Source organism: Oryzias melastigma, linkage group LG13, assembly GCF_002922805.2.
Source record: "Oryzias melastigma strain HK-1 linkage group LG13, ASM292280v2, whole genome shotgun sequence".
NCBI lineage: Eukaryota > Metazoa > Chordata > Actinopteri > Beloniformes > Adrianichthyidae > Oryzias > Oryzias melastigma.
The window spans coordinates 25,452,812-25,468,557 of NC_050524.1; the positions used below are offsets into that span (position 1 = coordinate 25,452,812).

The window sequence follows — 15,746 nt, forward strand, 5'->3', positions numbered from 1 at the left end:
GTTGTAGGTCCAGAGAAAAAATCGAATGTGACGGTTGGGGTTGAGTCTCTGTAGCCACCCGTTGATTGGCAGAAAGTGATGACGACATTGGAAAGCACCAATATAGCGCTAATTTAGCGATTCAGTTTTTCTCTTTACAGCAGTATTGTTCTTAGCTGCCTGCAATCTTCGAAGAGCTGCTGGATGACCTCCATTGTTGTTGGTTTTCAATTCATGTAGAACACCGGCCCTCCAGGGCTGACTTTGGACACCCCCGCACTAGTGTCTCACCCAGACTATGGAGGGGATCAATGATGGTCTTTTGGGTAGTTGTTGATTCTAAACCAGTTTAATGACCTCTGGAGAACCTGTGCAGGTACTTTGAGCTAGTGGATAACTAAATGGAGAAACTCAGTTTAAAACGCTCATTTTTTTGAAGAATTTGGGCAGATTCCTCCAGAATATTATTTTTTTTTAAATCCTGTTTTTGTGGGTTTTATGAGCTGGAACGCCAATTTATGTCAAACTAAACCAATGCTTGAAATCAGTTTATGAACCCTAAATCTACATTCTATAAAACTTTATTTTTTTGCATGAAATTATGGGCTGCACGGTGGCGCAGTGGTTAGCGCTCTTGCCTCACAGCGAGAAGGCCCCGGTTCGACTCCCGGCTGGGACCTTTCTGTGTGGAGTTTGTATGTTCTCCCCGTGCATGCGTGGGTTTTCACCGGGGACTCCGGCTTCCTCCCACCATCCAAAAACATGCTTCATAGGTTAATTGGTGACTCTAAATTGCCCCTTGGTGTGAATGTGAGAGTGAATGTGTGTGTGATTGAGGCCCTGCGACAGACTGGAGACCTGTCCAGGGTGTACCCCGCCTTCGCCCTTCAGTAGCCGGGATAGGCTCCGGCACCCCCGCGACCCCGAAAGGGAAGAAGCGGTCAAGAAAATGAATGGATGGATGATATTCTAATTGTTTGGAAAGGGTCTTGACTTTGGTGAGCCGTCGTCCTTTTTTCCTACATACTCCTGCAGTCCTGAACATAAACAAGACGGGAAACTGTTGAGTCAATGTATCTGCTGATCCAACCAGGGTTTTTTTTCTTTTCTAAGGCTGTTGTTCCTTCTGGTTTCAGATGGTGGGTAAGATTGGTGGAGAAAACATGCCCCACCTCAACAGCTCCTCAGGAAGCGTGGAGCCCTCTCTGTACTACCAGAAACGAGGCGGAGAAGATGGAGGTGAGTGTGTCGGAGCAGGCTGTTCCACCTGATGTGAAGCATTAGAGAACTATCCGAGAAACACTACGGCTACCACGATTAGTCAACTAATCGACTTTTAAAATAATTGACGTCTAATTTAGTAGTCGATTAGTATTTACTTTATATTATATGGTGTCAGAGTGTAGTAAAGTTGAACATTATAATTGCATTCTGCTAGCTTTTTGGACAGTTTGACTTTTATTAAGGTTTTTTAGGTTATTTTGGAGTTTAGCTAATATTTCAGCTACATGCTAGCTATTTTGGCTAACTTAGGCTTTTTTCAGTTTTTATGCTAACTTGGCATTTAACTAATATTTTAGTTGGCTTTCAGCTTCAGTGTTTTTAGCTATCAATTTCTACATTTTCATCTATCAGCGCTAGCATCTTCAAATTCAGCTTACAACATTCACACTAACATTATCACGGGTAATGCTATATATCTAGATTTTAGTCGGTTTAAAGCTAATGATGGTTAAGATGTGTGTTTTACATCCAGATTGTGTATGGCCTGATTAGTCGACTAATCTGTAAAAATATTCGGTGATTAGTCGACTACTAAAATAATTGTTTGTGGCAGCACTAAGACACACTAAAACATAGTTTTACTAAAAAAAGAAATACTTACATCTCTGAAATGCCAAGGAAAAAAATACATAAAGGGATTTTAAAAAACGAGATTAGTATAAAACAAAGATTAGACAATCTAAACTAATGAAAAAGACTTCACTCTTCAGTATAGGATTATAAACGGGCTTAACTACCACAGACTTATTGAACTCTCTAAAAATGAGGACGAGTTGGATGGACCACTAGAAGGTAAACCAACCTCGTCTCTGAGCAAAAGAAATTCAAACTCTCCTCTCGTGTAGCTAAGAGGGTGAATTCAAGCCACGTTAACGCCCGTGATAGAAAGGGATTTTGGAGTGTTGGAAAATAACCGAAAACAACAAAATAACGTGTGTCAATACCAAGCTATGTGGACTATGTGACAGCTCTGTGATGGACAGCACAGACATAAACTCTGCTGCAGCAGCCGACAAACGCCACATTCAGCTGACTGGAAATGCTTGTTTAGATTTTCAGAACTAAGGTTCCATACTCTGTTCTCCAGGACCAATATTGCCTAACAATAGGTGGTGCTGAGTGATATGGAAAAAAATTATATTTCATAATATTCATTATTTCATATCACAATAACATTATCATGATATACGACAATACATTTTTTTCAGTTATTCTCTGAAAATAAACGTCATATCTTACTTTTCTGACTATTTTAAGTAACTGATAACTGAATAGTCACAATTGTGAAACAAAGAAATAAATCAAATAATAAGATGTGGCTGATATAAAGCAGCTTTCACTTTTTTTAAATCAAAGGTATTTAAACTGAATTTTTAAAAATTCATGATTGATGAAAAACATTTTAACTGTTTCAAGTTTCGAAGTAGAAACACAGATTTTTGTCAATTGTGTCAACTGTTGAAGAATGACCATAACCAAAACAATATAAACACTGGAGCCAAAGCTCTGATGTTAGAGCTAATGTCAGTGAGTGGAAAAAAGCTCTCGCTCAGGGCTCTAGACTAACTCTTTGTACTGGTTGCACTGGTGCGCCTAACTTTTTTTCTAAGGTGCATCAGCACAAAAGTTTGGTCCACCGACCTTCTCGACCACATTGCATGTAACATCACTTTTACATGGTCATTTTCCTTTTTATTTGCTGTCAATATCTGCATTATGACTTGAAACTGATTAACTTACAAACTGGTAAACATAAAACTGAAACATAATTCTACAAAAATGATAAACTACTAAATTCATATAGCATATAAAAATTAATAAAAATTCACAGTTTGAAAAAGCTTAAATTTGTGACAGCTAGTGAAATGTGTAGAACCTAACTCTCCTTGCTCTGCTCCATTCTGATGCATCCACTAGTAGACAAACAGATCCATGGACATCTTTGTTTTCCTGGTCTGAGCTGGAATCTGGATCAGAACTGTACGGTTAGATAGCTAGAATATTGCTAACTGTCATTATTGCACTGTAGTGTTTGCTTGGGGGTGTGAGGGGCTGTAAGCCTGTGAGAGGGCGAATAAACAAAGATGTAATGAGATATCAGCGTGACGGTTACTTCACACCAACAGCCCCGCTTACAACTCAAAGGAGAATTTCTAATGAATCCTGTCGCTCTGCAGAAACTGTCCTAGAAAATGACAAGATTTTAGCCTAAAACAGCAGAATCATAATTAAAGGAGCACTTTAAAATGTCTTGAAAACAGATCAAATATAGTTGGAGTAGGAATTTAAAATGCTTCACAGAACTGAAACTTCAACTAAATGAAATAAAAATAAAACGTTTAAACTTTTGGTGATCAGTACAGAGCCATTCATTTAATTTTTTCTAATTTACTCTTGTTTTTTTTAAACATTTCATTTTTCACTTTTTAGAATCGTTCTGGTTTGTCAATTTTTTTTTCTAAAACTTGATGTTTTTTATTATTCGTTTTTAATTGTCATTGAGATCTTTATGAAGTTTTGTGTTGATGAATTTGTTTATGCGATCTAACCTTCAGGGCCACCGTAGTTAACCCTAAAACACCACAGATGTTGCAGTGAATTACCAGATTTTTTGGCTTGCCATAAATCTTCTACCGTTCACACGATCACAGTGAATCCGTTGATTATGACGCAGAAAAAAAGCATCTTTTCTTTCCTGCTTTGCTCTGACATACTCAATATAACTACCGTAGACGCCCATGAGAGCGCTGCAGCACGAAGCTACTTTTCTCCGCACCAGTGTCCGCTTATAAAAGTGAAGTACGTAATATCTCGATAACTCCGAGTTTGTCTACCCCGAGTTTGTCTACCCCGAGTTTGTCTACCCCGAGTTTGTCTACCCCGAGTCCGTCTACTCATACTCCGAGCCTGTTAAACCTGCTTCTTGAAATGGGCCCCAGATGTTCCATCAGCTGAAACTAAATGTTAAACAGAGAAGATTAGCAGAAGTAACCGTGGGGGTCTGGGGACTCGCATACATTTGTTTACCTTGTTTACAGACAAAGGAAATGTTCACTCCTCTCTATCCCCAAAGCGGTCTTTTGATCCGTTCATGCATTTAAGAGTAATCCTCTAAAAACCTGCGCTGTCTGCAGCAGCCCCTCCCATACCTACGAAAACGAGCGGGTGGAAACATGCTGACGTAAGGTCGATGCCAACTGCTTCCTCCTGGAATAGTCTGTGCTGCAAGCTCCGCCCCTAGTCTACAACGAACACACACCCACTTTCTCCGTGGAGCTGTGGTGGTGAGGTTGTTATCCCTGTCAGAATGTGTGTCCTGTCTGGAGAGAACTACCTCTGCACCACAGCTGTACCAGGAACCGCTCTCTGACTCATCTTTCAAGGTGGTCTCGGTTCATTTTCAGTCGGACTGATCTTCAGTTCACTCTTAGATTCCTCAGTCTGAATATGAAATGAACTGAGAGCGGAACAACTGAACCAAAACAGCCACCGTACCCGACAGTCACGTGATGTAAACATGTTACAATTTGCTAAAGCGAACGACAGTGAGGGAAGCGTGTTGTGTTTGCTAAACAGATAAGAACCTTTTTTTCATGCACTTGAACTGAGTCAGACCTTTGAGTTTGAGCTAAGAAACTCCAATGATTCTGTCTGTCTAAATCAGGCAACCCAAAGCCACACACCTTCAGCTTGAAGAAATCCAATGAAATTTGTGTTTTTAGCATTCTCTTGTTTTTTTCATGCATGTATTAATGAACTTAAGATTTAAACTGTGTTTGAGGATTTCTTTACTCAAATCCTGATGAATGTGGAGCAGATGAAAACCGCAGTTTGAAAAAGTTCCAGTTTGTGACGCAGCAACTGAAATGGGTGGTGCAAAGTCTGCCTGCTCCACTACAATTCTGATGCATCCCCTTGCAGACATGTTTTTCTCATCTGAGCTGGAATCTGACTCTTAACTGTCCTACCTTTCTTCTTCTCTAATCGTGATCTCTGTCTCTCAGTAGGTAACCAGCTACCAGCCATGGGCCATCAAAGGTACGAGCAGCTCTTTTTATTGATCAAGTTAACACGCTCAGCTTCCTGGGATTGGTTGTTATCAGTGTGAAACGTAAATGTCATGAACTTGTCGACCAGCTGAAGGATCAGCATCCTTATTTGACAGTGTGGATGTTAATGTTGATGTGTGTGTGTGTTGCAGCAGAGTCATCACAGAGGATTACAAGGTTCCAGACAGAATGGTGGGCTTCAGTGAGTATGACAGCGGCTATCCTACTAACCAGAATCACATGCTCCACATTTACTCCTGTCCAACCTGAATTAGAGGTTAATCTGAGCGTCGTCCGTCAGTCTCCTTCAGTTATTGGACCTCAGAACTGTTAGCAGGCTTTCCCTCAAGACTTTTCTTTAAAGTTTTAAGTGTTCTGCTGTTTTTTTAGCTTTGAAAACTGTTATCCCTTAAATCACGGGTGTCGAACTCAATCACACAGGGGTCCAAAATCAAATACACACCTTAGGTCACGAGCCAAACAGGATAAACATTTATTGGACACTCTAAAACTACATTTTTAGAACTTTAAAACTGTAATTTTTGAACGTAATTATAAACTAGAGATTTACCTGTGATAATGCTAGTCTGAATGCTGTAATCTGAATTTGACCGCTGAAGATGCTGAAATTGATAGTTAAAATTGTTGAAACTGAAAATGCTGAAGCTGATAGCCAGCTAAAATATTAGCTAAATGCCAAATTACCCTAAAAAACAAAACAAAAACAAACTTAGGTTAACCAAAACAGCTAGCATATAGCTGAAAAAAATAACTAAACTTTAAAATATCCTAAAAACTGAAAAAAAACCCTAAATTAAGCTAAAATGGCCAGCATGTAAATATTAGCATAACTCCTAAACAGCCTAAAAAACTTTTAAAGAAATGTGTAAATTAGCCAAAACAACTAGCATGTAGCTGAAATATTAGCTAAATTCCAAAATAGCCTAAAAAATCTTAGTAAATACCAATAGTCCAAAAATCTAGCAGAATGTATTAATAAATGTAACTTTTTAACATGATTATGAATAATAAAAAGGCAGGAATATTATTCCAGAATAAATCAACTTTAAATAACTTTCAATATTTTACTCTCCATAAAAATATATTTTGTCAAAACTAAACAAGTTAGAAATAAACACAAGAATAAAATAAAATGATCTGGAGGGCCGGACAGAGTTACCTGGAGGGCCGGATCCGGCCCCCGGGCCTTGACTTTGACAGATGTAATTTAAACAATCTAAGCGTCACTCTCAGTGTAATGGTTCTGGTTCTAAAATGGTTAAAAACATGCTGAATTGAACATGAATACCTTGGCATTAGGGATCCTCTGAGCTATCGCTCATTCGTAGCTGATTTGACTTTATTCATTTGGTAAATGCCAGAATTTGAAAGAAGTTTTTAGGAAGATTAAACTTCTAATCTCATCTTTTTTTTACTTTAACTTATTGGTTTGACTCAAACACATGACAGGTTCCTCCTCGTGTGTTTTCTGGACTTTAGAACTCGTCAGTCTTTTCTCCACAGAACATTTTATCCCATTAATCAACAAAGTTGTAGTGTCTGATTTCCCGTCGATCTCCTCTGATGTGGAACTGTGATTAACTTAAGCAGCTCTGAGACTCAGACAGCAGGGACTGATTGTTCTTTTGATGTGTCTGGTGCAGTTATTGGTCGAGGAGGAGAACAGATCACACGGATCCAGCTGGAATCGGGGTGTAAGATCCAGATAGCAGCCGGTGAGTTTGATGTGGCGTTGAGCTGCTGCGGGGAAAGCTGTCAGAGACTGAAGGTGTGTTGTGTTTGCAGACAGCGGCGGTCTGATGGAGCGGCCGTGTTCGCTGACTGGAACTCCAGAGAGCATCGAGTGAGTTCCCGTTCTCTGTGCTGCATGTCTGCTATTCTCTGGAAGTTGGTACATCTGGACCCAAACTAACCCAGATTTTTAGATGAAGGACATCAGACATGACGGTGGAAGTGTGATGGTTTGGGGGGCTTTGCTGTTATCATTGTACGTGGTAGCAGAGTTAGTCCTGAGTGACGAAGAGGATGCTCTACCATTGACTCACCAGTGACACTTTTGAAATGGAAAGAGTAACATTCTGTGGAGAACTTTGAGATCTGAGGATTAATCTGATTATGCCGGTTTTTCCCTAAATTTATAATGTGTCCCAGCAAAATGTCGTTTGATTCTAAATTATGTTTAAATCAGTACACAAATATTTGTTATTGTGAGCAGGGAGGACCAAAATTTAATTTTGTGCTTCACTGTTCTATTCTAGTTAAATGACAACACAACATTATATATGATGAAGTATTTTCCTGGTGCATGTGTCAAGATAAGAGTTGGAATATGAGAATGTGAATTTAATTTCATAATTAAAGTCCCCCTACAACAACATTTTTATTTTCTTTAAATGTTCCCATGGGGTTTTAATCAGGACTGTGAAGTTTTTAACAAAAATTACACATCCTAAATGTCTTAAAAAGCCATTTTTCATGTTGATCCAAAGCCTTCTTTTCCAAAAGTCCCTCTGTGTGGGCGTGGCTTATGGTGTTGAGCACTGTAACCCCGCCCCTTATCCCCCCAGACATGCTAGCAAGACATAGACTTTGATAAGCCCATAAAAAAATAAAAATAAAATAAACATGATCATTTAGGCTGCATTGCAGCAGCAGCAGCTCTAGCTGGAGCTCAGAACTGATTTCATGCTGATTGATGAATTCACTCGAACTAGAAATCTAATCAAATCCCAGAATACAGAAAGGGTCTCATTGAGTGTCGTTTTCTAAATGTGTGCAGCAGTGGTGACGGTTTTAGATGCAGATGAAGGGTTACGTTCAGGAGAACAGTTCTGGTATCCGGTTAAACCACCCGGTGGATCCTGAGCTTACCGCGAGCTGCTGTGAAGGAACCCGCGGAGGAGCGGCACTGCTGTTGCAGCTGCAGCACGCGGACAGCATATTTGTGACAGCTGATGGGATTTTACTTTCAGTTTCATTTTAAATACGTGAGGCCAACTTAAAAAAGTTTAGTCTTGGATGCAATTAAAATATGAGTGCGATCACCCTCGGCTCTGTCCAGTTGAAAAATGTTTCTTTTTCCACAAACCACAATAATTATTGACGTTGCTGTGACCAATAAATCCAGTCCATTGTTTTCCTCAGATTCCTTGGGGAAATAATGAAGGCTAACATCAGTCTTTCACTGAACAACAATCCTTTACAGCACAGAAGTGGGACGTTACATCATCTTCTCCGTCCTCTACAGCTACATCGGGTTAGCTAGCTACTGTGACGTATGAAAGTTTCAGGAATTCAAACAGAGTTTTTCTCGGAGACTTTAATTGACAGCAACTTAAAAGGAGAAATACTCTGAAATGCAAACAAGAAATGATTTATTATATTTTTTCTCTTTAAGAAGAAAAATGCCACACATACATGTTAAAAACTCAAAAAACAGGATTTTCATTGGAGGGGGACTTTGAAGTTTTTAGGTGCTTTTTCTAATAAATATATATTGAACAGTGAAACTTTTCACTAAAGCTGCTGCAACATCAGGCGTTTTAGGCCTCAACAATCATAAAAATCTGCAGCAAAATCCTGGAGGGTCTGGTAAAAGACTGATGGAACCTTCTACAGGTCAGAGGTGAGCAGTGAGCTTGTAAAGCAGCCATGAGGTTTCTAATAGGAAACACTTAGTTGAATTTTAGTAAAACATGTTTTTTTTTTCTCCGTTTGACCTTTCTTTTATTGCCGTGTGCATATCAATTCGTGTGGAAAGAATGTACTTGAGCGACTTTAAAATCCCTCAGTCTAGCCTGATCAAAAGTTTCAGTCATAACTGGGCGTGTCCTGCCGGCTGGTGGGAGTTTTCCTCACTTTTCCGGGTTTTCTTCACATGTCTGACACACCTGATGACTGTTTTTCAGGCAGGCAAAGCGACTGCTTGTCCAGATCGTGGAGCGCTGCAGGAACGGCCCTGGTTTCCACGGCGACGGCGAGGGCGGGACCTCTGTGCAGGAGATGCTGATCCCAGCCAGCAAAGTGGGGCTGGTGATCGGCCGAGGAGGAGACACCATCAAGCAACTGCAGGTAGAAACAGGTTTGAGCAAATCTGCTCCTCTCCAGTGTTTCCTCCACTGCAGACAGGAAACCAAAGAAAACAACAAACTTTAAAGCTCTAAAGTTGACTAATCGATCCTAAAGTTTTGGCTTGTCTGACCGGATTCAATCAAGAGGAGAAACTGAGTTTACACTTTGTTTTCTGTAGGAGCGAGCCGGGGTGAAGATGATGATGATCCAGGACGGCCCCATGCCCACAGGAGCCGACAAGCCGCTGCGCATCTCAGGCGACCCCTACAAAGTGCAGGTACTCGGCTCATTCATGACGATACCAGCCGGTTTGAGGTCATAGGAGGGGTGTGTTCATGGTGGGGGGGGCTTCGACACTGAGGTTTGATTCGAGATGACCTTTTTCACGTGACGTCACACAAAATAGCGAAATGCTCTGTCCGATCTGCATGAAAAAAAGGGTAAAAATTATTAACTTAATTGAAAACTATTGCCAGAAATCTGAAAGTTACTTTTTCACGTAATGTTATAAAATACATTCACACAGAGATTAACTATTACTTGGCATCAGCTTTTGTTCTGATCACACTTAAAATATATAGAAATAACATCAGCCAAAATAGAACCAGGTAGAATAAAATCTGCTCAAATGAAAGGTTGATATTTTTTCAATAAAACATCAAATATTGGAGGATTATTTAAATTTGTATTTTGTGGACGATCTGAGACAGGAAACTCAGTTCTTCAGGACATTCATAAAGTAAATACTTTTAAACACTTGTATCATATTTGGTACGGTTACCTTTACCAGATATTATGTCAGTTCTGTCTGACATCATTGAGAAAAGGGTTTATTGTAATCATGAGTTTGAGTGTTTTGTTAAAAACCTTCTTTTGTTCAAATGTTTTAGCAGAAACTTTTGCATGGAGCTTCAAAGAACCTGATTTGTTTCTTTTTTGTGAACCAACAGGTTTCTTAGTTACATTTTGTTACCGTATATAATTTAATTTTATTTAACAAGATGATCTTATAATAGTAAAATCAATGTTTCTAGTCACTCCTGACATGACACTTAATGAAAAGACCGTATGTGTTTTATTAATCCTCCATAATGCACTCATGTCAGATGACGGTAAGATGATTAAATCTACTTTCAGAGCTGTTTATTATTAGATTACCTTTAAAGCTTGTGTTCTTATCTTCTGCTGCACAGTAGTATCTATAGCTTCTGTTCAGAACAAATGTTCTTAAATGAGGGAATTGCATAATAAGTGCAAATAAATTTACTGCTTTAGGAGGAACTTCTTTGAATTTTATTTTGAAAGGTTCTACTGTCGGATTAAAATCATCTAAATTATTATAAGGCCTCTTGAAAAACAACACTGTTTAAGTTTAATTAATGACTATGTAAAGTTTCCATGTTATAAAGAAATGGCCTAATGACAAAAGTGTATTTTTTTTTTTTTTTTTTTTTTAATAAACTGTGTTGTAAGATTTTTGCGGTGCTACAAAAGAACCAGTCTTGGTTTGTCTGTAAGAAACTGGACCAAACGGTTCCTTTAGATCAGGGGTGTCCAAAGTCAATCCTCTCTTATCTGCTGCAGATTACCTGGATCAGGTTTGTTTGGCCAATAAGGATCTTCAATGGCGGCTTTTATTAAAATAAAGTATCAATAGCCACGGCATTTATCATAAGCAGAAGTTTGACTGTCATGTCAGTGAGCAAACACACCTCAGGTCACGGGACGAACAGGATAAACATTTATTGAACATTCTAAAACTACAGTTTAAAAACCATAACTTTTTAACATAATCATGAACTAGATATGTAGCATTACCTGTGATAATTGTAGTGTGAATGCTGGAAGCTGAATTTGGCCGCTGAAGATGCTGAAATTGATGGATTAAAACACTGAAGCTGATAGCTGAAAATGCTGAAGCTTTTTATTAGCTAAATGCCAAATTAGTCGAAAAAAATGTAGGTTACAAAACAGCTAGCACATTGCTGACAAAATAGCTAAAAAACTGGAAAAAGCCTAATTTAGCAAGAACAGCTAGCGTGTTAATGCTAACCTAACTCCAAAACAGCCTAAAAAACTAAAAAAAAAAAAGCCTACATTTACCAAAACAGCTAGCATGTAGCCGAAATATTAGCTATACTCCAAAATAGCCTATAAAGATCTTATGCAATAGTCCGCAGTAGTCCAAAAAGCTAGCAGAATGCCAATTTTTTTAAAACCTTAAAATCTTAACTTAACATAATAAAAATGGAGGAATATTATTCCAGAATAAATCAACTTAAACCTTAAATAACTTTCAATATTTTACTCTCCATAAAAATATATTTTGTTAAAATTATACAAGTTAGAAATGAGCACAAGATAACATCGGGCCATCAATCACAATAAAATGAAAGGATCTGGAGGGCCGGATCCGGCCCCCGGACCCCGACTTTGACGTGTGGGTTAGAAGATGTGTGTTTTCTTTCCCAAAGTCTTCTCGTCACCAAACATTGGAATGTTCTGTGTGGAACCCTCAGATAAGCTCCGAGCACCAACAGTTTCTCAGTGTCTGAAGGAGAACCAACTGTCCTGTCTGTTCCTGCAGGCAGCACGGGAGCTGGTGTTGGAGGTGATCCGAGAGAAGGACGGGGACTTCAGATCGGGACGCAGCGACTTTGGCGTCCGACTGGGAGGAACCAGCCTGGACGTGAGTTCTGCCGCCAGCTCTCCTCCTGCAGCTGATCAGTGTTTGACCCAGCTGACCCTGATGGCTCCTCGTCTCTGCAGGTTCCTGTTCCCAGGTTTGCCGTTGGCATCGTGATCGGCAGAAATGGAGAAATGATCAAGAAGATCCAGAACGATGCTGGAGTCCGGATCCAGTTTAAGACGGGTCTGTTTACATCAGTCTAACTACAAGACCTTCACTTTCCTTTAGAGGAAACCGTCTTTCATTCATGTTGTTATCATTAGAGATGTCCCTGTCTGGTTTTTCTGGCCCCAATCCGGTCATTTGATACCAAGACCAAATTTAGTTGATAATCTACTTGAAATTTGAAGACTTTCTCATTCATTTCCTATGGGGAAAATTTTGCTCAATATTTCAAAAACCATAAAGTTTATGAATACAAAATATACAAGCAGTAATGTCCTGAACGAGCTGAATGTTTTGATACTAAGATGACTGAAATGACTGAAAGTGTGATTGAGTTTTTACGTACTGAAAACATACTGAAAGGAGCAGGAGAATCACTGTAGTGTGAATGATTACTAAACATTCACACAATAATGCGTCTATCAACTAGGAGAAATAGTTAACTCTAAACTGGTAGAAAAAGGAAAATAATTAGTCATGTGAGGAGGATACTTTAGCTCCTTACTACAAGTCTTTTTGATTATGTTCCATGTTTACATAAAAGATTCTTTAAAAATAGGAGTAAATTTCTCCTAAAATCTTTGCAGTGTAGCAGTGAAGTGACGGTCACCTGTTAGGGAACGTTTGGAGACTGTAACTTTAGGATCTCCAGAGCTTTTTATCATTTTTGATCACATGTGAGAAGAAGATTGACTTTCCTAATAGTTAGTTGTTTTAGTCTGAACATGAGTATTCCTGACTAGTTTATGTCAGTGTAACTATTGTGTAGGTTGGGCTTGATTTCTGATCCCACAATCAGACCTGGACATTCCTCACTATATTCATTGGATTTTTCTAAAGCTAGATCCAGAAAAAGGTTAAATAAACCTTCATGTCCAACCTCGATGTCCATCACCCTTTAAAATGTTTAAAGTTTTCATATTCAGATGAAAGATTATCTCTGCAGCACAAATCCCCAAAAGAAACCCCAAAATAGAACAAGTTAAACATGAAATAATACATAAACTGATATTTATGACATCAAAATATGCTTTATTTTTAAATAATCTGGAGTTGTTCCGATGATTCAGGGATTTTAGATTGTAATAATTTGAAGGTGTGCTTGTTAAAAATGTCATTGTCTGTTCACACCAGACTAATCCAGATCTGTTGTCCCGCTCTATCTCTGCTCTCAGACGACGGCATCAGTCCTGAGCGTGTTGCCATGGTGATGGGTCAGCCAGACCGCTGTCAGCACGCCGTCCACCTCATCAACGACCTGATCCAGACCGCACAGGTGAGCTCCTTCATCCCAGACCCGGACCGAGTCGGAACCGGCCCCCACAGGTGTCTGCTCTCTGACCTGAGGGCCTTTGTCGTTGTGTAGGAGCGTGACGGCTTCGGCTCCACCCTGCGCAGTGGTCGGGTCAGAGGTCGCGGTGACTGGACAATGGGCTCTCCAGGTCCTCTCCAGGAAGTAACCTACACCATTCCTGCTGACAAGTGCGGCCTGGTCATCGGGAAAGGTAGGACAGAAATCTGCGTCGGTCACAGACTGCTAATCAGTTCCTGATCTTAAAGATCCTCTCCCATCATCTTTTGATCGAGTGTTCCTGACGGTCTTTTAATTATGATGATGCTGTTTTCAGTCAAAATCTAAGAACCCGAGTCGTTCACTATGACATAGTTTCTGCAGAGCGGCGGGAGGTTATCAGAAATTCACTTCCAAGTTGTGGGCGGGACTCTTGGCGTGGATCAGCCACGCCCCCTTTTCAGTTTCCCATAGCTTAAAGCTCTGTTTATTCTCTTTCCCCTAGCTTACAGCCCTCCTATGGAGAGAAATGGACTCTCTAAAAATCTAACACAAATCTAAATCTTGATTTGTGCATTACTTTGGATTTGTGCGTACGTAATTCTTGACTTGTAACTTGTTTCATACATTTTGTGCATAAGTAAAAATTATTTTAAAAAATATATATACATATATATATATTTTTGAAGGGATAAATGTTCTTAAAACGCTTGTTTAGATTTTTTTTATATTAATTATTGGGAATATCTTTTTAAGAAAGTGGGAACATGTCAAGTTTTACCAGATGTTATTCACAATCTAAGTTCAAAGCGGTTGCTAAGAAAAACTCTGATGACCAAGCATTCTAGTAGTACTTGAACGCATCATGTACGGACAAATTTCTGACGTGAAATAAGTCTCACATAAGATTCGTGGGAAACTGAGGTTTTGTGTGTACGTAGGAGGTGATTCATCTTATTTTTAAAGATCTGTGTGTGTAATTTCAAGCTGTTTTAACTTGTGCATGTGTAAGTATTCTGTATTTTTTTTTCTACTTGTGCACAAAATCTATTATGAGTTACAAATCAAGACTTGCGTATGCACAAACCCTAAGTTACGCACAAATCAGGAATTATGCACACACAAATCCAAAGTTATGCACAAATGAAGAATTGCGCACACATAAATCAGGGTGATACTTAATTCTCTCCATACCCTCACACCTCCAACATAACGTTATTGCTGCAACAAAAACGGCGAGCAATATCGTTTGTATCGAGCTGTACAGCTCTGATCTAGATTCCAGCTCACATGAGGAACACAAAGACGTTCATGGATCTACTTCCCTGAAAGCGGATTATCAGAATGGAGCAGAGCAGGGAGACGTTAACTCGTCCATGTTAGTCGCTGCGTCACAAACCTGAGCTTTTTCAAACGGCAGGTTTTCATCTGCTGATCCACCACGATTCAAATAAAAAAATACTCAAACACAGTTTTTAATCCTAAATTATTTTATGAAGGTCCTCCATTATGAGAAAATGCTACAAGAACAAGTTTAAAACACAATTTTAATTGGAAATAAAGATCAAAATGATGGTAAATTTGGATGATAAAATACAAATTAAGCTGAAGATTTAAAAAAAAATCTGAATGTTTGTTGCTGAACTGGACAAACGAATTTCTTAGATTGGATTTTATTTTCTAATACTTTTATTTTAATCCTGTAACATCTTTCTTCTATTATTACAACAAATTGAATTGAGTGTAATAGAGTGAGTGATGATAAATAGAGGAATAGCGGCCGACAGACACAAAGGAGGAGCGCTCTGTCAGCCCAGTTCTGTTTAAAAAGCCTTTAAAGCCCATTAACTGCTCACAAAGCTCGTGTGTGCGTTTGTGCGTGTGGAGGTCAAGAGGGTCGGGCTGCAGCTTCCAAAATAAAAGCAATGCAAAAAGAAATGTCAAGTAGTGTTCAGACGCCATATGGTGTGTTGGCGCTGCGCTGTAGGTCAGGACTTTGTGCTTTTGAACACACCGATCGTCGGGACGCTTTTCATTCACACGTTTGTTCACTTCTGGAGAGGAAATAACAGAATATAGAAATCTTTAAACTGCTTCAACAACCGCATAATGACTCTTTTATTAAGGTCTGTTTGAGTGAGGACGCTTTTACAGTTAGATTAGCTCTGATCTGGTCTTCTGATTTTGTTTTTTTTTA

General features: G+C 39.2%; 1 protein-coding gene across 5 annotated transcripts in view; it reads left to right on the forward strand.

Annotated features, from left to right (window-relative positions):
* LOC112136356 (far upstream element-binding protein 3) overlaps positions 1-15,746 on the forward strand; it is a gene marked incomplete in the record, with an annotated part of 43,099 nt that overhangs the window by 12,321 nt on the left and 15,032 nt on the right. For 2 of the 5 annotated variants that reach the window (XM_024258001.2, XM_024258004.2), the window contains 11 exon segments: positions 1,116-1,218; positions 5,268-5,301; positions 5,465-5,514; positions 6,977-7,048; positions 7,119-7,176; positions 9,242-9,404; positions 9,583-9,681; positions 11,992-12,093; positions 12,174-12,276; positions 13,434-13,534; positions 13,625-13,763. In XM_024258001.2, coding sequence (XP_024113769.1) covers positions 1,116-1,218; positions 5,268-5,301; positions 5,465-5,514; positions 6,977-7,048; positions 7,119-7,176; positions 9,242-9,404; positions 9,583-9,681; positions 11,992-12,093; positions 12,174-12,276; positions 13,434-13,534; positions 13,625-13,763 — 1,024 coding nt within the window. 5 annotated transcript variants of the gene reach the window in all.